This window comes from Tenrec ecaudatus, chromosome 2 (assembly GCF_050624435.1).
Source record: "Tenrec ecaudatus isolate mTenEca1 chromosome 2, mTenEca1.hap1, whole genome shotgun sequence".
Lineage (NCBI taxonomy): Eukaryota > Metazoa > Chordata > Mammalia > Afrosoricida > Tenrecidae > Tenrec > Tenrec ecaudatus.
In genome coordinates, this window is record NC_134531.1 from 183,457,073 (window position 1) to 183,478,942 (window position 21,870).

General features: G+C 49.8%; 1 protein-coding gene across 1 annotated transcript in view; it reads left to right on the forward strand.

Moving 5' to 3' along the window:
- The window catches only part of DOCK2 (dedicator of cytokinesis 2), a 522,265-nt gene that overhangs the window by 427,845 nt on the left and 72,550 nt on the right, over positions 1-21,870 (forward strand). Inside the window, exons 31-33 of the mRNA XM_075542723.1 lie at positions 1,978-2,056; positions 13,895-13,995; positions 14,115-14,173. Coding sequence (XP_075398838.1) covers positions 1,978-2,056; positions 13,895-13,995; positions 14,115-14,173 — 239 coding nt within the window. The remainder of the gene's footprint in view (positions 1-1,977; positions 2,057-13,894; positions 13,996-14,114; positions 14,174-21,870) is intronic.

Below are 21,870 nucleotides of genomic sequence, written 5' to 3' on the forward strand. Positions count from 1 at the left end.
GAAGGAAGGAGGCTGGGCCGAAGGTTGACATTCCTTGAGCTGAAGGAGCAGGGCCGTCTTTAGACAAAGACGGAGCACGGATATGTGCCCGGGAGACACCCAGAAGCACAGGGCAAGGTTGCAAACTGAGCCCGGAGCAGCAAGGCTGGAGTTCTGTCGTAGTTTGCCAGGTTGCTGGAACGGGACTAGGTGCCATGAGGAGGTGACTTCCACAAATGCCCATGTGTTTGCCCACAGTTCTGGCAGCAAATGGGGCACACACAGACCCAGGCCGTGTGCACTTCTTGGGGGTGGAGGGGGAATCCTGGCCCTTCCCTATCTTGTAGAGGATCCTTCCATTGTGTCTGTGGGCCTCTGTGTGTCCCTGCCTCTGTTCTTGACAGCTCTCTTCTAATTCAGAGGAGACGAGGTTTAGGGCACCCCCTACCCAGTGTGACCTCACAAACATAACAAGGAAAACTCTATGTCCCAAAGGGATTGCATCCACGAGTCTAGCATTAGGACCCCAACAAGTTCTGGAGAGGACACAATGCAGCCTGGCGCAGGGCCAAGTTGTAGAGAAGACGGTCTGCCAAGTAGGTTGCCCATCTCTAGAGATGAGTGCGAAGACCCTCAGGGACAGGGAAAGGCAGCGCCCCTGGTTTTTGCCCTGCAGCTGCCCTGGGCCCTGCTCACTCACAGAGAGAAGTCCCTATTACTCCAGACCTGGTCAGCGAGCAAGTCTCCATGGGTATTTCCAGCCAGTTCCAGGGGTGATGAGGCTTTCTTGGGGGGCATCTGCACGCAGTCAAAAGCCAGAACAATTCCATAAATCAGTGGAGCCAGTGACTCATTCTCGGGTCAGGACTCATCATGTTGTGACTGTGGTACTGTGGCCAGGCCTCACCTCTGGCCACCGCCGGGCTCAGCACTTGGGCATAGAACTCCCTCGCTCCCACCAAGTCAATGCCAATGCCAATGCCGACTCACAGCTTCCCTAGAGGACGAGGTAGAACTTCGCCTGTGAGTTTCTGAGATTCACTCTTCATGGGCCTAGAAAACCCCATCTTTCTCCCACCTGGCCACATTTAAGGATAGGTGGTGGGCATGATTGGAGCTGCCCCCGAGGGCAAGGTGCCCTGAAATCGAAGAGGCAATAGATTGGAGGCTACGAGAGCAGTTTGCCGGGCTTCGCAGTGAGGAGGAAGAAGGGTGGGAAGCCATTCAAGAAGAAACACAACTCGACAATAGGTCCCAAAGTGAGAACCGTGCACCCTGGCTGACCGATATTCCCACCTCAGCGAGGAAGCTGGAGAGAAACACACGGTGTCCCCGGGAGGGGCCATCCAGGCATTGTTCACAGCAGGAGAGGCTGGGCGAGAACATGCCGATCCATCAAGTTAAATACACCGCCATCCATCCACACCGTGCCCTGCTCTCCCGTGATTAAGAAGGATGATGTATATCTGTGTTCATTGGCATGGAAGGAACGCCACAATTTATTGTTGAGTAAAAAGGCAGCTATGAAACAGCATTTATCACATGACCTCATTTTTCAAAATGATATACTTAAAATACCATTCATGGATGTGTGGTCAGGGAGGCCGCTGGAACGACGCGCATCGCGATGTCCAAGGAGGTTTTCGCTATAGTATGGCCTCTTGATGTGCTGTTGTCTATTTGTTTGGGGAGGGTAGGGCTTCTCATTGTAATCTCTCTGGGTGGCCTGCCATTTCCATCCATGCCCTCTATAAGTTTGTAAGATCTTACCAAAGGGGGGTTGTGTGTGTGGAGAAGACCATGCCCATTTTCAGAAGGACACGAGTGATATGTAGCATGACAAACATGGCCCCAGGTCTAGGATATGCGCACAGGTGTGAATTGGGGCCAAGCTGACCCTCAGAATCAGCATTTGGTGTTTGAGTCTCTCTGCAGCAGGGGATGGGGGTGACTGAGGGAGTGTGATCGATGGACCCATGATCCTCTTCCTTCTTCCAGGGTCTTCCTGAGAGCTATCAACAAGTTCGCAGAGACCATGAACCAGAAGTTTCTAGAAAACACAAACTTTGAGTTCCAGGTGAGTGCCAGGCCCCAGGGATGAGTGCTCCCCCACAGCTCACCAAGGCGCACCAGGATCTCCAGATTGCAGGCATGGCTGTGGGCAGGAGAGGGGAGGGCTCAGAGCCCTGGCCAGAGTCATTAACTGAGCAGCCAAGGAGCCCTGCTGTTGACTGTGGGCTAGCTAGCACTTATCTGCCAGCGCCACGTCTGATGTGTCTTTGAACCCACCAGGCCCTTCCAGGGATAAAGACGAGGCAGCTGCTTCTGTAGAGATGACAGCCTTGGGAGCCTGTGGGGCAGGTCTGCTCAGTCCCTCAGTGTCTGTGAGCCATTGTCAGTGTGCCGGCCACGGGTGATTTTTGGTTCAGCTGGGCAGCACGGGCACATGTGACCTCTGGATGGAGATTTTGCTAAAGAGGAAAATGGGTATTCATGAATTGTCAGAGCAGGTGCCACCTTTTAAAAATGTATCACATCTTCGAACATTTGTGGCCCTGGAGCTGAGAAAGTAGCCACTCTTGGACACTGAAGAACGTTTTACAATAAAGCCTCCCAGCGCTGCTGCTGTGGGGTCCGTCACACATGCCCACGTCACACAGAGTGCTCAGCCCAAGGGGACGTCCCCACCTCCACCTCAGTTACCTTCAAGTAATGGCAACCAATTCATGGCAAGCCCACGTATGTCATGGTAGAACTGTGCCCCCCGGGACTTTTAATGGCTAGTTTTTCAGAAGTGGATCCTTCCTGGGCCTTTCTCAGGAAGGTATTTCTAGGGGGACATGAACTTCTGACCTTGCAGTTAGCAGCCCAAGTAGTTAGTCATTAGCACTATCTAATCACCTGCACTCCTCTGCATGATGAAGGAGCTTATAAAAAACATGCCCCTGGGGTAGACAGTGACACACCTGGACCTCGTCCAAAATGAAGAAGAGTTGACTCCCCAAACCTGGGAGCTGGGAGTGAGAAAGCCCCCCAAAGGTCCTTCCAGGTGAATCCCAGGTCCCCAGGGTCTCAGGAGGGTGGAAGTACAGGTGTCCAAGTACCTGAGCCCAGTGATCCAAGGCCCTGGTGCTGCCTGCTCCTTGTCCGAGTTGCTAGTTTCTACCTGGGGCTTAGACGATGGCCAGGCCTCAGGTGACTTCTCTTGCTGATCTCACCTGCCCGTTCTACTTCATGGCAGCCTTTTCAGAACAGGGATGTGGCAAGGAGTTTTCTGTGGCAAGGAGTTTTCTGCGACAGTTTTGTGCACAGTCCCATGGGTCTCCATTCAAAGAGACGGTCTTCCTCAGAGAGGCCTCCTCACTCCTCTCGGCATTCCCGCCCCCCCCCCCCCCCGCCCTTGCCACAGCCTGATGAATCCCATTGAGTCTGCTGGAGTCTCTTTATAAGGAGACCTGTGGATCAGCAGGTTAAGCATTGACCTGTCACTTGATAGAGTAGTGGTCGGAACCTACAATCTGCTCCCCAGAAGGAAAACGAGGCTGTCTGCGTCCATGAAGATGGAAAGTCGTGGAGACTCCAGGAAGCTCTTCTGCTCTGTCCTGTAGGGTTGCTATGCAGTAGGCTTGGGTCTTTACATAGCGTTAAACTCTGTTTGAAGCCACCTTTCTTACTGGTGCACACGGATGCTTTCTCCAGCAGGGTGTAAGCTTGGTGAGTGCAAAGACATGGGCTCACAGGGACCCTGGGCACTGTGCCTGGCATGTGGTAGGTCTCCTGGGGGAGCTGCTGTCTGGGCCGAGGCCTGAGGTCCACCGTGTTGCAGATGACCTTCAGGCACTGGGTGACCAGAAAGGATGGATGCTGTCTTTGAGTCAGACCCTCTCTCACTGCCTTGCGTGCTCATTGAGCATCTGTACTGTAACCATGGAGAAGACGGAAGGAGTAAGCGCAGTGTACTAACTGTACTGCCGGCCGCTGTGCCAGCTCTCACGAGAGCACTTTATGGGTATCATCGCTCACGCTTTCCAACTGCCCTACAAGTTGATTGCAGGTACTACTGCTGTTACGATTGCTAGAAATCCTTGGAAGTCTGCATCCACGCAGCACCTGGGGAGGAAGTACTGGCTCTTTGCTCCTGAGAAAACCAGGCATTGGGCACTCTGTGGGCGCAGTCCCACCTGAGACACAAGGGAAGCGCTGTGAGTGGAAACCGCACCAACAGAGACTGAGGTTTTTGTTTTCTCTTTTCCTGTCACTATCACAATTCCCAGCTGGGCATTTAGGATGCAGGAGCTTAGCCTCAGACTCACGCAGCCTCCCAGTCCAGATCACGACTAGTGCCCCCCGCGGGGGGCTGAAGGCAAAGCCTGGTGCCTAGTTAAGACCACACGCTACTGCCCTGGGCGGAGCTGCGGGGCAGACTCTGGGTTCGAGTTTTTCCCAAATTCTAACTCCTTGGCACGTGGGGGTGGGGGTCAAACAAAACCAGGCCTGGCCCTGGGATGTTCCCTTAGGGGAACTGTTTGATTCCTTTGCTAGGGGACCCAGATGCCTACAGGCCCCTGCTACAGGCACGTCCAGGGAGGGGAATTAAGGCAATCGCTTTCTGGACGGTCGTCTTAGAACAGCACCCCTAGCGGCCAGCAGCAAGGCGGTGTGTGGGCCGTAAGGCGGCAGGCTGGTTTGTTCATGTCTGTGTGTGGGCGTCCACAATTACAGCCCAGGACTTGCTTGTCCCTCCACGGTCTTTGGGGGACACTTGGCAAGCAAAACTCACCTCCAGCCCTTCACACCATTCTCATCAGCTTCAGTCTGTTTTCCTGGAAGAAAGCCCACCTGCAGTGGAAAAGCTGTCCCTGGGAAGCAGGCGTTTCGGGCCTCCTGGGACCTTACCGTTGCCCAGATCTGTGACCTCGGGAGGACGACTTCCTTGCCTTATGCTGCGATCTGCCCACTGTGAAATCAGGGAGTCCTTCCTCATTTAGCTAGCAGCCCTCCCTCCTCACATTGTGGAACAAGCGAATGAATGCAGGGTGGAGAGCAAGCACATCAAGCAATGCCGGGGACTCAATAGCCTTTCGGAACATGTGAACTCCGACGGGAGTAATCATAACTGCCTCTGTTGTTATCGCCATCAGGGCCCTGTGTGTGCCAGGGCTGGGGACTTCCACGTCAGCCTTGGGGAAACAGGTCAGTTAGGAGGTATCTTTTTCCTGCATTGCCTGAGGCTGTCACGCCCACAAGGTTCTGTAAGCCGGGAAAGTGGCCAGGGTGACAAAATAAAATCAGTCTATTTTTTTCTAACAAGCTTCCACAGATATTTATTTTAAAGCACCCAAGTCCAGGATGGTTTGTCAATCTTCTCGGTGCTCTCCTACCTTCCCTCACCCTGTGTGCTGGTGGATTTGTTCTCTGTGCCTGCCTGGACCACGCCCTGCTTGCTTCTTACAGCTCCATTAAGTATGCATTTAATATCAGCAGGAAGAGTATCCATCACCAGGCACCACTGGCCTTGGCAGCTGCTGTCCAGAGGCGGGGTGGCAGCCACGCAATGATCGCCTCCTATCGTTTCTGGAACGGTGGCTTTGTGATTCAGAGGGCAGAAAGCAAGAAGCTCTGTGAGAGCCATTGTGTATTACTAACATGGGAATTGCTAAAATGGTGTTTTCGGCCTTGGGGGTGGACTAATTTGCATTCCTGTGTCCTGGGCAGGATGCTGGGATTTGGTGCTTGGCTGCTATTAGTGTGGTCAGAGAAGGAGAGAGCATTTGCTACACCGGTTGGTAAAGATTTGTGTTGACTAATAATTCTTTTTTTAAAAAACATTTTATTAGGGGCCCATACAACTCTTATCACAGTCCATACATATACATACATCAATTGTATAAAGCACATCTGTATATTCTTTACCCTAATCATTTTCTTTTTCTCCTCTTTTCTTTTTTAACATTTTATTAGGGACTCATACAACTCTTACCACAATCCATACATATATATACATCAATTGTATAGAGCACATCCATACATTCCCTGCCCCAATCATTCTCAAAGCATTTGTTCTCCACTTAAGCCCTTTGCATCAGGTCCTCTTTTTTTTCCCCTCCCTCCCTGTTCCCCCCTCCCTCATGTGCCCTTGGTAATTTATACATTGTTATTTTGTCATATCTTGCCCTATCCGGAGTCTCCCTTCCCCGCCTTCTCTGCCGTCCCTCTCCCAGGGAGGTGGTCACATGTGGATCCTTGTAATCAGTTCCCCCTTTCCAACCCACTCACCCTCCACTCTCCTAGCATCGCCCCTCACACCCTTGGTCCTGAAGGTATCATCCACTCTGGATTCCCTGTGCCTCCAGCCCTCATATGTACCAGTGTACAACCTCTGCCCCATCCAGCCCTGTAAGGTAGAATTCGGATCATGGTAGTTGGGGGGAGGAAGCATCCAGGATCTGGGGGAAAGCTGTGTTCTTCATCGGTACTACCTCGCACCCTGATTGATCCATCTCCTCTCCTAAACCCCTCTATGAGGGGATCTCCATTGGCCGACACTTGGGCCTTGGGTCTCCACTCTGCACTTCCCCCTTCATTCAATATGGTATATATATATATATATATATATATATATATATTCAATATGGTATATTCAATATGGTATATTCAATATGGTATATATATATATACATATATAAATATATATATACATATATATACATATATATATACATATATAAACATATATCTTTTTTTTTTGCATGATGCCTTATACCTAGTCCCTTTGGCACCTCGTGATCACACTGGCTGGTGTGCTTCTTCCATGTGGGCTTTTTTGCTTCTGAGCTAGATGGTCGCTTGCTCACCTTCAAGCCTTTAAGACCCCAGACACTATCTCTTTTGATAGCTGGGCACCATCAGCTTTCTTCACTACATTTGCTTATGCACCGATTTGTCTTCAGTGATCCTATCATGGAGGTGTGCAGCCAATGATATGATTTTTTGTTCTTTGATGCCTGATAACTGATCCCTTCGGGACCACTCGATCACACAGGCTGGTGTGTTCTTCCATGTGGACTTTGTTGCTTCTGAGCTAGATGGCCGCTTGTTTATCTTCAAGCCTTTAAGACCCCAGTCACTATCTCTTTTGATAGCTGGGCACCATCAGCTTTCTTCACCACATTTACTTGTTCACCCACTTTGGCTTCAGCTGTTGTGTCGGGAGAGTGAGCATCATAGAGTGCAAATTTAATAAAAGAAAGTATTCATGCATTGAGGGAGTGTTTGAGTAGAGGTCCTTCCACCACCTTAATACTTAACCTATAAATATAGACACATAGATCTATTTCCCCATTCTTCTATATGACTAATAATTCTTACAGGCGATGAGGACCTGCTTTGAGGAGTTTAGAAGCAAAGGAGAGAATGCTACCCATGTCTCGGGGTCTTGATGTTCTGCCGCATGCGCTGTGGGTTCTAGAGTCCATTCCAACTCTTAAAAAATAGAAAGTGTTGCTCTCAATCAGTCTCTGTAGGACAGAATAGAACGACCCCATTGGGTTTCCCGGGGCTTGTAATCTTTACAGAAGGAGCCCTGTGGGCTGCTAACTGCCAGGTCAGCTGTTCAAAACCACCAGTCTCTCAACAGGAGAAAGAGGAGGCTTTCTACTCCTGTAAAGAATTACAGTCTTGGAAACCCACAGGGGCAGCTCTTCTGTGCCCAGAGGGTTGCTTTGAGTCAGAAACGACTCTCTGGCATTCAGTGTGGTTTGGGCTTTATGACGGTCATTTTCCAGATGAAGACGCTGGGGAACAGAGAGACAGATAACGAGCCCAGGACAGAGGAGTTGGTGATTGGATCCGGGACCTTTGAAGGCAACCCGATAAATGTACCAGAAAATAGACAACAACCATAAACGCACTACAACAAATCCTGCATAGACTCTGTGACTTAGCAATTCCAACTCTAGGAATGTAGACTACAAATACAGTCTCATGAATAAAGATGGATAAACAAAAACGTTGATTACAGAACTGTTGGTGGATGGAGAAAAAAATAGCTGGAGTCAGGCTAAATAGGGAATTGGTTAAAATTAAAGTGTGTACCATGCAGTAATAAAAGAGAATCGAGCATATGCTAATGGGGAGCCTGTATATGCTAATAAAGAAACATATGCAAGATATGTTGGTGAGAGAAACTAGTGAATACAGTGGAGAATTTTTAAAAAGTGGTCTGTACATACATTTGTTTATGCATAAAAATTTTCTAGAATGATACCCAAGAAATTGTTAACAGTATTATCTTCTAGGGAATTAGATTAGGGCTGAAGGTAGGATGGAAAATAACTTATTTAATAATAGAATCTTTTCACCATTTAATTTTTTTAACTTGTGTTTTGCTTTCATAAGTTATTTGAAAGAATATTAAAAGCAAGTAATTCCTCATTTTGCCCTCTCACAGGGTCACACTGGTTGGTCACTTAACTTTGCTGTACCTCTCTGTTAGCAAATGTGAAATAAGGAAGTTGGGCCAAATGACCCCTAAAACCATTCCAGTTCTAACTAGTGGCCTTCGATTTCAAAATAGGAAGTCCCTAACCAGAAACCACCCCAACGCTTCCCCAGGAAAAGAGGCCTGTGTGCCTGTGGATGTGTTTAATTTTTTAAAAATTGTGGTAAATATGTTACAAATCAGTTGCTATGTTAACATTCTTCCCGCATACAGAGCAGCGCTGTTATTGTTGCTGAGTACCGTAGGGTCGGTCGTGACCCCGTGTGACAGGGTGGATCTGCCCCACGGGGCTCCCTGGGGCTCCCCTGGACAGAGCAGCTCTCCAGGCCGCTCCCCCCGGAGCTGTGGGAGGATTCTAAGCACTGGCCTTTGGGTTAGCAGCCTAGCACTTAACAGTTGCTTCTTGAAGGCTTAGTGATGTTGTTCAACCAGCATCATGATCCCTTTCCAAATTTCCTCATCACCTTGAACAGAAGCTCAGTGGCCCTTAGGTAGCAGGCCCCTCTTTCCTCTCTCCCTCCCTTCCCACTTTCCAAATCCCAAACTCAACCCCAACTCACTGCCCAGGATTCCACTGGACTCACAGCCACCCCGTAGGGCCAGGTAGAGCTGCCTCTGTGGGTCTCCCAGGCTGTGAATCTCTAAGGGGGCAGTAAGCTTCAACTTTCTCCCTTGGAACCATGGTGTAGTTCTACTACTGACTTGAAGTTAGCAGCACAGCAAGTTTAACCCACTGTACCACCAGGACCTCACCTTCCCCCCTCGTAAGCACTAATAACCTTGGGTTGCTATACACGTTCCTGTCCTAGGTGTTCCATAAGTGTTCGGCCCAACCCCCATGGCTCTTTTAGCAAGCTGAACTAGGCACTTAGGAAGGAAGGCACAACCTGGAACCTTTGAAACCATGGCTGGAGAATGTCTCCAGCGATACATCAAACAGTACTATCTGGAGCCCAGCTACGCCCAGCCATGGTACTCAGTGTGGCTTTAGGGACCCATATAAATGGAAGGTAGGATCCTTGCCTTTGTGGGAATTGTGCTTGGAAAAGATGGGGCATATGGTTACTCTACCTCCCATAGAGTTCCCATCGTTGCAGTTTATTGAGTGTGCCAAGTCTTGTGGTAGATGCCACACGGTGGTACTTGGATTATTTCATCCAGCACTGAATCCCGCTCATTACGGCAAGTGCCACTGATTTCCCCGTTTCATAGTTGAGGAAAAAGAGGTTCAGAAAATCAAGTAACTAGTCAGAAATGACCGAGCTCTCAAGTGGTACACCCGACATTCAAGCACAGCGTGGGCTCTGAACCACTGGACGGCACCATCATGGAGCAGTGAACGGAGTGCAAGGCCAGTCGTGGACCAAACTCTGTGGCTGCAAAGTTCTACTGAAAGCAGGAAGGGATTGAGAAGACCGATATAGCCTAGAGTCTGTGAAGGTCTCATGAATGAACTGAGTATGGAACTGAACCTTGATGAAAGAATAGGGAATAAGATGCTTCTGGTGTCAGTAAAGGCCACGAGACCAATGCATTCATGTAGCGTCTGAGCGGACTGAGCCACAGAAGGAAGCCACGGTGGAAGAAGAAAACACTGGCGTCTAAGGTCTTAGGTCCTGATCGTGTGGTCACAAGACTCAGCCAGGGTTTGAAGCAGGGGCATCACACGTACCCAGGAGTGTCTAATTGTGACCACTGCTCAGCTCTCAGATCATGGCACAGAGCCGACAGCCTTGTCAGCTGGCCCTGCTAGCTGCTATCTGCAAGTCTCCCAGGCACAGAAATGGGAGGGACTTGAGAAAATGTCAGTGAGGGACGTGGGTGTGCCATTTCTGATCCACTCAGACGAGGCACAGTAACGGCCTCAGGGTCCACACTGACTGGAAGGGGGTCAAGCAAGAGCCCAAGGAACCTGAAAGTCTCCATTCACACAAAGACATATACATGAATGTCCCCAACCATCTTACTCATAAGAGCACACACACGAAAGCAACCACGATGTCCGACCACCAAGGAGATAAAGAAAAGATGACACATCTGAACAATGGGGTATGAAGTGGTGACAGATGCTACACTGTGGCTGGACCTTGAAAAGAATACATGAATTAAGTCAAGGAAGCCAGGCACCATAGGCTCGTACATTGTAGGAGTCCCTAAACAAGGGGCCTTCAAAAAAGTTCATGAAAAAAATGATATTCACAGATGATGGGATTTTTCCATAACCTTGTTGAAGCTCCTCTGTATGTGAGCTGCCCAGAATAGGCCCAGAGGGCAGATAGAGAAAGGAGTGAGGTGTCGTTGCTCATGGGTCAGGGTTTTTGGTGGGGAGGGGAGACAAGAAAATGTTCTGGAATTAAATAGTGATCGCTGGCTTAGCGTTATGAGTATTCTGAGAATGGGTGAGCTTAATGATATATGAATGATATCTCAACTAAAAGCAAACAAAATCGGGACTTGGGGGTGACATGGAGAGCACTTTGTAAAAGGACTGAGTCAGGCAGTAAGAGGTGCAATTACACGACATGTTCTCAAATGTGTGTGTGTGGGAGGGAGGTACTTCTGGAATTATCAGTCACCATAGAAATTCACCTTACTTGATCCAGTACCTGTCTCCCTTGGTGTTCTAATTTGTCTTATGCAACCCCGTAAAAGTATATGTCCACCTTAAAAACCATGCTTCCTATGGATTGTGACCATAGTCTAAAACCCCCAGAGCATTGTGGCGTCACACCCAGGCCTTGAATGAAAGAAGGCTCTGGGCGTGGACACACATGTCAGCATCAGGCAGCTGAGGTCCTGCAATGTCTCTGAGGCCCAGGAGAGTAATGCGACCGTGATGCCCACAGAGAAGTGGCAGGAACAGACAGCGGATCCGAGTGTGTACTTAGAGAGATGAGGGAGCCCAAAGACCTGCAGTTGAATTCAGAGGGTTATGAAAAGATTTAGGAGAACTTTGAGGAAAACCATTCTGGTCACTGTGTGGAAGGTGACTGACTGTACAGGTTTATACAGCAGAGGTGACCTCACTGTCCCCAGGCAGGGGGTGGGTCCCCTGGAACTAGGGGGATAAAGTTTCAAGTGGAGAAAAGCATGAGCCCTCAACTGATCACAAGCTGCATGAGGACAGGCATTCTTGTCTGTACAGCCACCGTCTGACCCCACACTGGACAATACCTGGCACGTAGAAGATGTTCGAGGAATACACAGTAAATGCATCCTCACACAGAGAGCAACCCTGGGGTGTTGGAAAGCTGAAACTCCAATGAAAAGCCCCGAGTCCACATTCCCGCTTAGCTGCAGATACAAGCTCAGTGGATGTCCACAAACGATTGGACTCCTCGGAGACTCTGTCTCCTTATCTGCGCCATGGAGGGATATGAGCATCCTCCGTTTGATAGTAAAAGGAGGCGGGGTGTGGGGAGTGCCTGCCCCATGGTCACAGTGGGATGCTCGCTTTTCTTTTCTCTGAATGTGGAACCTCAGACCCACTGGGCAGTAGCACTCTGGGCAGCATGGACAACAGGCCAGTGCCGTGGTCCTCTGCATCCTCCAAGAACATCTCCAAGTTTAGAGTAGATGTAATGGAAGCTTTGTCCTGGGAAGTCTTGCCTCCCCTTGTTCTGGTAAGGCTGAGACTCTTGGAAACAGTACTCTCAAACGCCCAAGGACCCAAGCTTTATTGTTTGCATTGCTGCCAAACACACACACACACACACACACACACACACACACACACACAACCCACTGCCATTAAATAGATCTCACTTCACAATGACCCTATATAGGTTTTCAACAATGATGAATCTTTATAGGAGCAGGCAGTCTCATAATTCTTCCAAAGGGCAGCTGGTAGGTTTGAATCACCACCCTTGTGGTTAGCATCCTGACACCTAATCCACAGCACCAAAGAAACCCCTGAAGCAGTGCAAAGAGATGCAGCAATAAGACTAATGTGCATGTTTGACTTCTCCACATGTCGGCCATTGAGTAAACTCTGACTCTATGAGACCCGATATAAAGTTTCCAAGACTGTTCATCTTAATGGAGCCAATAGTCGCATCTTTGCCCCTCAGAGTAGCAGGTGGGTTTGAACTGCCAACCTTATGGTATGCGGTGCAATGCTCACCCGTCTCACTGTAACAATCTTGAGTGGCTTTTAGAGTTTTGCAGCTGGGTTCGTAGAACTCAGAAAACCCCTCAGTTGGAGCTGTGTAGCTCATGTGGACATCCCTGCCCTGGTGGCTGATATTGTTGGGCACTCACTATGTGCCAGCCGTTGAGCTGAGCCTGTTACCTGCCTCATGCCACATCATAAGTACACAGTGCATTCTGATGAAAACCCACTGCCATCTAATGAATTCCAAATCCTAGCCACCCTGGTAAGGTTTCTGAGGCTGCGCATCTTTATGGAAACAGGCAGAGCAGAAAGGATGATGGCTTTGAACCGTTGACCTTGTGGTTAGCAGCCCAACAGCATTTCTAGAGCCAGTCTGGTTACTTCCTCACACTGAGCACCAATGGGTCACGTAAATAGCCTAAACTAACAGTGAGTCCCATAGGAACTGAAACCATTAGGACGTCATGCACGCATCTACTAACCAAAAGGCTGGAGGTTCCTGTCCACCTAGGTACCTCAGAGGAGAAACCTGTCTGCAACTGAAAACTCTGCGAAGCCTAGTTCTGCTGTGACCCACGGGGAGTCACCACGAGACAGAGTCTAGTCAACAGCAGTTGGTTTTTCCATATGAATGAGGCCACACATGTGCACCAGACACAGGCAGTCTTGTGAAGATCCAGTCTAGCCCCCACCCCCACACCCACTCCCCGAGGTTCCGATTTAATAGGTCAAGGCTCAGGCCAGAGGATGTGCATGTTCTACTAAGTCCCCAGGTGACTTGCAGCTTCAGGGAAGCATGCTTGGAAGCCATTCACAAAGGACTCAAAGACAGAAGAGTCAGGTCCTAGATTTGTCCTCGGAGCTGTCCAGTGAATTGGGGGTGCATTCCAGGATTCTGGAAGACTGGCATGTCCCTGAACTACCCTGTCCCTCATCACCCTCCAATTTTGAGGCATTGGAGCCAGCTGGGGTGGGTTGTTTGTCACTCCAAACACAAAATCAAAACAAAACCAAACAGCAGCCCCAACATCTTCCACCGCCACTTGCTCTGCCCGGCAGATCCTGCGAGCAGGGAGGAGACATGGTTGGCACTTGGAGAAATCCCTTCCATCTACCTCGCTTTGGCCTGAATGATAATTTCAGAGTCTGTGCCAGGGAGGAAATTGCCATGCACACAATTAAACTGGTTCTGCCTCTGTCTTCTGCCATCTTCATAAATTATTCACATTACCCAGCATTTAATCTGCTTTCCCACTTCAGACCCACTCCACGGCTGTTTTCTCCTCTTTCATTTACAGCTGTGGAACAACTATTTTCATCTGGCAGTGGCTTTTATCACCCAGGATTCTCTGCAGCTGGAGCAGTTCTCTCACGCCAAGCACAACAAGATCCTGGATAAGTAGGTTGCATTTTTTGGAGTTGCTAAATAGGGGTGGGGTGGGGGGGACCGGCGAGGGGGTGTGGGCCCCTGGGATTCTCTGAGAGGGTGCCTGAGGCGCGCGTGTTTGTTCTTCGTAGGTACGGAGACATGAGACGACTAATTGGCTTCTCCATCCGTGATATGTGGTACAAGCTGGGTGAGTAGGCAGAGGCATCCAGGCAGGCACATCTGCACACGCCAAACTCCTTCTTGCACGCCAGCTGCCAGAGGCCACAGGGGTCTCAGTGGTGGCAGCTCGAAATAACAGTCGACCCGTCTGCATGCCCTTGGTTCTCACTAAGAGCGTGGCTGCACACAGGAGGAGAGGGGTGCCACCCCCAGACAGCTGTGGATCTGCCTCTGCTTGAGGCCCCTGAGGGGGTCAGAAGACAAGTCGATATTAACAAACCGGAGTTTGGGGCCTCACATCCTCACCGATCGCTGGTCATCTTGCTGCTGGGGGTGGGGGGGGGCTGTTCTGCTTTCTGATACATACGTGGTGGCGCCCTGGTGGCGTCATGGTTACTCAGTGGGCTGCTCACTGTCCAAGTCCGACGTTCGAAACCACCGGCTGCTCTGAGGGAGAAAGATGAGTCTTTCTACTCCTGTAAAGAGTCATAGTTTTAGAAACTCTCAGGGGCAGTTCTACCCCGTCCCCTCGGGTCTCTATGAGTTGGCATGGACTCGATGGCAGTGGGTTTGCCTGCTTTGCTGGTCCGCAGGAGACCCTCTCCTCCTGGGGAGAAGTGCTTGTGTGGAAGAAGAGGGCTGGTAGCCCCATGATCTATCCTTGCTCAGTGATCCAGGGAGCATTTGTGAGGCCTGAGCAGAGAGGGGAGGGAGGGATGAACTTGAGAAAATCTCTTGAGGGTTTGAGTCAGGCCTCAGCTACGAAGGAGGTCTTCATATAAAATATAATCTCCTGCAACATGGAAAAGGTTCCCTAGTTTCACTGATAAGGAAACTCAGAGAGGCAAGTACCTTCTTGAGGTGACATACCTACAAAGTCCCAGGCCACAATTTGATTCCACAGGCAGGGGTCAGACACGTGCTGAATTGCACGGTTGACGAGTCACAATGGGATCGATGGCATTGGTGCCTACAGTCTGCTCTGACTCATGCTGATGACGCTTGGTACCATTGAGTTGGTTCTGATGCTCAGCCCGGACCCTGTGCTCCACAGAATAAAGCAGTCGGCCCGGGTCCTGCGGCATCCTCGCCATGGTTCCTGTGCTTGATCCCATTGTTGAAGCCAGGAGGTCAGTCCATCTCATGGAGGGCTTTCCTCTCTCTCCCTGACCATCCGCTTGAGCAAGCATGATGCCATTCTCCAGAAACTGGTCTCTCCTGACAATATGTCCAAAGTATGTGAGACAAAGACTTGCTGGCCTTCCCTCTAAGGAGCATTCTGGCTGGACTTCATCCAAGACGGATGATGGTCTCCTATGAGCAGTCCATGCGACTTTCAGTATTCTTCTGCCCTGACTCACAGAGGCCCGTGCCACAGACGTCACCCTGCCCCATCCTGAGCACGTGATAGCAGACACGGGGTCAACCCATCTCTTTCGTTCATGTTTCCCACTTTTCACTGACCCCCGACTCTCCCAAGCATGACACCCTTCTCCAGGGACTGCTCCCTATGGCTAACCTGTCCAATGCATGCGAGACGAAGGCTTGCCATTCTCCAAGGAGCGCTCTGTCTGAACTTCCTCCAGCACAGATTTTGTTGTTGTTCTTCTGGCGGAGCCTTGGTAAGTTTAATAGCCTTGGCCAACACCACAATTCCCGTGCCCGGAGTGCCCTCAGCCTTCCTTAGTCAGGAGGAGTAGTGAGCCTTGTGCTTTCTCCTTGCCGCTGCGCTGCTGGTTGTTCTGGGCCCTCTCCCATGGGGACCCTTGCAGAGACCCTGCCCATCTCTGGATGTCAAACTGTGCAACCCCTCTGGATTTGGTTGCTTCTTTTTTACTAGCAAACTTTGGGTTTTTTTGCGGGGGGCAGCGATGGTTAGGTTTATAGAAAAACTGTGAAGAACAGACAGAGTTTTCATAGACATTCTCTTCTAAGACAAGGCATGGTTTTCTTATTATGCACACTGTCTTGGTGTGGTACATGTGTTACAGCAGATGAACCAACACTGATATCTTACAATGAACTCGAGTCTCTAGTTGACCTAGGAGTTTGCTCTTTGTGTTGTACACATGCATAAGGCTAGGTGCCTGCTTTGAAAGCATCCCATATGATAGCATCACTTCCCCCCAACATGCTCGGTGCTCCATCTGCCATCTCTCCCCGTAACCTGAATACCTGACAACCACAGATCTCTTCATTCACTTCCTGAGACACTGTGTGATCTACTGGTCCCCCTCTGTGTTCCCAGATAGCGCTTTCTTATCCTTGCCACAAGGTCACTCGCTGCGGGGAGCCTACACAGTGGATGGCCGGCTTTCTGTGTTCTGTGGCTGCTGGCAGCATGAGAAGTCTGCTGAGGGCACACACTGAGTAACAGAAAGGTTGGGGTTAGCCCACAAATCAAAGGGAGTGCCGAGGAGCCAGGCCCAGGACAGACTGCCCTGTCAATGCAATGACCCACACGCTGTGCCATGTACAAGCTCTGGGATCTGAGCATCACTGGACCTCACTGGGGAGCTAGCTCCTTCTGATCTGTGCTTATAAAGACCCTAGCAGCTGGGACAGGGGAAGGTGCAGCCATGGAGGCCACCCCCACAGCAAGATTCTTATCCGTAGCTTCACCCTTGCCCCATCAGGCACCTTAACACCCAAAGCTGCGTTTATATCGGGTTTGGAAGAGAAGGGCATAATGGGTGATATAGAGAGTGAAGGCTGGGCAAGCTTGAGTCTCTGAAGTCCATGCAGCAGGGTTTCTCAGTCTTAGAACTATGGGCACCTGGGGTCAGGTCAGTCTGTGGTGTGGGGGGTTGTCCTGTGCTTGGCTGGCTGTTAACATAGTCCCTGGTGCCTTTGTTGCCTAGTGCTGCCCAAACAAAGCAGTACAAGCTTTCACGGACGTCCAGTTGTTTTCTCACAGCTTGAGATGTTAGAACCCCACATGCAGGCTCTAGGGGAAGATTCTTTTCTGACTCTCTAGCTTCCCATTGCTGATAACAACCCAGGCTTGTAGACACATCTCTCTTCATTATCAGCCAGCACCTTCATCGGCATGTGTCGCTCTGTGCCTGTGTTCCATTTTATGAGCGAGCACTCTCATAGGAAGGACTAGGTTTTAAGCCCCCTTACTTTGAAATCAGGAGCCTTGGTGGAGTCGTGTGTTATGCATTGGGCTGCTAACCTCAATGTCAGCAGTTCCAAACCACCAGCCACTCCTTGGGAGTAAAGTGAGGTTTTCTATTCCCATAGAGTTTCGATCTCGGAAGTGCATAGCGGCAGTTCTCCTCTATCCTTCAGGGTCGCACTGTGTCGGCATGGACTCTGATGACAGTGAGATTTGGGTTTTACACTGCTCTAGCTCATCAACAGAACAAAAGAAAAGCCAAACAGGGTCACATTATAGGTACCAGGGTTTCAACAGCTCTTTTGAGGGGATAAAATTCAATCCATCAGACCTGACCTCTAACCCCTAGCATGCCCCGCCCAGTTGTGACAACCACAGATGTCTCCAGACCATGCCAACTGTGCCCTAAGGAATAAAATAGCCTGTGCTTGAGAAGAAGTGTCACAGGGCAATATGACCATCTGCCTTGACTTTCTAGAGAAACACATCGTCCATTCCTCCACTTTGTATAAGGACGCTAAAGCAAGCAAAACTCAACTCCAGTTCCCTTGAGTTGATTCCAACTCATCATGACTCTATCGAGGATTTCGAGGCTGTCCGTCCTTAGAGGCAAGAATGTTGTGACTCCATCTCACATACTTTGGACCTGTTGTCAGGAGAGACCCGTCCCTGGTGAAGGATGTCATGCTTGGTCAAGTGGAGGGGCAGGCCCGCAACAAGATGGATTGAGAAAGCCCCACAACAAGATGGTTGGCATGGTGGCAGCAACAATGGGCTCAAACATAAGAAAGGTAGCAGCAATGCACAAGACCAGGCAGTGTCTTATTCTGTGTACACAGGGTTGCTATGGGTCAGAGCTTACCGAACAGAACCTGTATCCACAGCAACAAATATCTTTACCATAGTGACAGCTCAGCATAGTTGGTGGGTTTGAACTTGAAACTTTGCAGGTAGGATTCTAAGGTGACACCGCCAGAGGATACAAGGAATACTTTGTTTCATCTCTTCAACTTTGTAAGAGGAACCAGAATAGTACAAGTGCAGGCCTACAGGGTAGCTGGTACCTGGCCTCAGAGTCAGGAAAATAGGCACGCGTGGTGGGGGCTGGAACAACCGAGTCAAGGGTCTAGTCACTGAGATTAAGAGGGGCAAAGTATACATGGCAGGTAAAGGGGCAGTCACCGCCCCTTTCCTGTTCCACTGCTTCACTCACTGGCACAAAAGCAGGCATGCTGCCTCATCTTTCAGGTTTTCAAACGAATCAGGAGACTGGATTTCCCATGTCTGTTAATATCGATGATCGCAAAGTGGAAGGTTTGAAAGCATTGGGCATCCCCATTGAAACCTTACTGGGACCCACATTCCGTTCTCCCAGCGAGAACTCCCATGGTCTTTGCTCTGAAACATCAGAGAGCAGGTAAGGCTGTGGCGACTTCCTTTCCCCTTGGCATTGCCCCCCACACAACCATGGAAGGGGAGTCTGGGTTGTGCTTGTCTCACACCCTTCCCCACAGCCCTGCCCTTGGCTGAGCATCCTTCGTTGACATTGTTTTGCACACAGAAGATTTTATTTAGATATAGGTGATGTGTTGGCATCCATTCCTGCACTCCCAATTATGCTGATGAATGAGACGATGCTACCAAATACCTCCCCTCCCCCCGCCTGTTTAGAATCACAGAGCCTCAGAGCTGGAAGAGCCCGTTAGAGATCATATTGTCCAGCATCTTTCCAATGTTTATTTTTAGCTGAGGAACAATACACATTTTAAAAAATGCTCAGAATGCAAGTTGGATGAAAGCTGAGCTATTTGGTTGAGTATTGTGATGGGGGTCCGAGGTAGAGCCCCTGAGGAAGGGCTACTCCTGGGCTCTCCCTGGGGGCCCTAGCACCATCCACCGCAGGCTTTCAGGGAGAAAATTCCAAAGCACAGAAGAGTATAACTGGAAGGTGTCGGTTTAGACCGATCCACCATTTTATCCATGAAGAGACTGAGAAGGGAAAGGGATTCTCCCAGACATCCAGTGCAGCGGTTCTCCCAAACATCGCGTCTGGAAGGCAGCATCAGGGCAGACACCTTGGCCTACACGTGTGTTCTGAAGCATCAGATACAGTGTTGTTGGGAAACACCTGAAGGGTGAAAGAATGCAATGAAAAGTACAACTGCCTGGCTTTAGTTCTGGTTTGAGTTTGGGTCGGTCGTTGTTATTGCAAGGGAGAGATGCTGCTGACTGTGGATGACTTAGCCTAAGGAGGCCTGGATTCAAACGGCAAGACAAGCAGAAGAACCGGGGTACCCAGGGGCCAGGGCCACTATAGGAGCCAGCACGGTGCAGTCTCCCTCAGGACCCTGCCTGCTGGGGTTTCCATTTCTGCCTGCCTGCCAACGAGTCTGAAGACACCACACTACATCTCCACCACTGCCACTACGTTCAACCATCCAGGGTGTCCCCCAGTCAAGTGCTGGCTGTTTTTACTGGAAGATGGAGTTATAGACAAAGGGCAAGCTATGTCAAGGTCAACAGCTGCTTTGCAAAGATGTCTTTCTCCCTCTCCCCCTGACCGGACTCCAGGGAGGACAAAGACTTTTTGGCCAGACCAGACAAACCAAGCTCACTGCTGTCAAGTCAACTCCGACTCATAGTGACCCTATAGGAGAGGGTAGAACTTCCCCTGGGGCTTTCTGAGATGAACTATTGTGGAACTAGAAAACCTTATCTTTCCCTCATGGAGGGGCTCGCTTCGAAGTTAGCAATCCAGCATGCAACCCACGGGGCCACCAAGACACCTTGTCTGCCTTCCCAGTCAAGGTGACTGCCTTCCCTGCACCTGTCTCATATAGGAATAATAATAATAAAATTCCTCACTACCACTGAGTCAATTCTCACAGCAACCCTATAGGACAGGGCACAACTGTCCCTGTGGGTTTCCAACACTGTAACTCTTTAGGAGTGTAGAAAGCCTCATTTTTGTCCCAAGGTGGGGTCTGGTGCTGTCGAACTGCTGACCTTCAGGTTATCAGCCCAACACGTAGCCACTACGCCACCAGGGCTTCTGCTATAGGACGAGCAGACTAGAAGGAAGAAGCAGAGCAAATGGGTGGAGTTCCCACCACCACTCACCTACCCACCTTGCTGCCTTTACCACGCTAATGATGTCAGCCTGCTAATCCCAACCAGACATTAGCACTTCACACCTTATGACTCAATGTAATGAGAACGCTGGCTGGTAAATGATAGAGCTTGAAGTGTGATTCCTGGACTATCCAGACTGAAGTCCGAGTAAATAGAGCCGTCCTGAGGCGACTGTGCCGTTTGCCGAGCACTTGTCTTCCCTGCCTGCTCCCTGGCTAGCTGAACCCTGATCATCTGGGAGCGGTCAACTTGCTGGGCTAACAGTGCCAGGCGCCACACAGTAGCAGGTGGTAAGCACCAGCAGCAATGGAGGTGAGGCTTCAGGAAAGCATTCTTTCCTGGTTAAAAAGAATCAAAGGAGAGGGTGTGTATGGGTGGGTTGCAGAGGGCACTTGGAGGGCAGTGGCAAGCTCTCAGGGTGGACACATGGCCTTCTTTCTTTGCCAAAACCCACAGACAGCGCGGAGTATGACCCCCAATAAGCTGTGACTGTTAGGGAGTGATACTCAGTGTTGACTCAATAGTCGTGACAGACGTGCCCCACCAAAAAGCAAAGTGTTACCCAGGGAAGAAACTCTGTATATGGCAGGGAAGGGGTAGATGAAAACATTGTGGGCACAGTTTTCTTTGTAAACATAAAATCAAATGCTCTGAGGCTGTGTGCTCAGGAAAAGCACGTTTCCCTGGGCACAGTGCCAGGAACCCCAAACACACATGCTCCTGAAAAATAAGATCTATTAAAATAAGCCTGGGTGGTGAGGAGCAGTATGTGGCAGAATCAATAAGCAAAGTCATCTTCTGCTTGTAGCTCTTTCTCCTCTTCCTCTCTGGGAAAAAGACAAGCTGTCCAGAGAAGCAGTAGACACCCTGAAACTAGGAGGGCAAAAGTCACATTCTGAGGTTGGACAAGAGTCCCTAGTGGCAAGGTGAATATACATTGGGCTGCTACCCTCAAGGTCAGCAGTTCGAAACCCCCAGCCACTCCAAAAGAGACAGATGAGGCTTTCGCCTGCAAGCAGTTACAGTCTCAGAAATCCCCCACGGTAGTTCTGCCCTGACCGATAGGGTCACTGTGAGTTGGAATCAGCTTGATGGCAGTGAGGTGGTTTTTCTTTTTTGGTTGATTTAGAAGAATGGAGACACAGTCTAGACTGATGATCTTTTGACTTCCTAAGGAAAAAACATTAAGTCCATAGTTGAGTCGCACTCATTAGATTACTGGTATATCCCTGAGACACCATCCAATTCAACTCCTTGATTTTAGAAGTGGGTCACTGAGTGCCAGAGAGGCTCAAGGTTGTTCCCAAGGTCAACAATGAATCAGGGGCTGAGTCAAGACTCAAAAGAGCCATCTTATGACCCCCAAGTCCAATGTCCTTACTGGTAACTCCTTTTAAAGGCATTTCAAATTATTTTCAAAGGGGGTGGAATAGCCAACTAACAATGTTTTGCAAAGACTGCCGATAATGAGG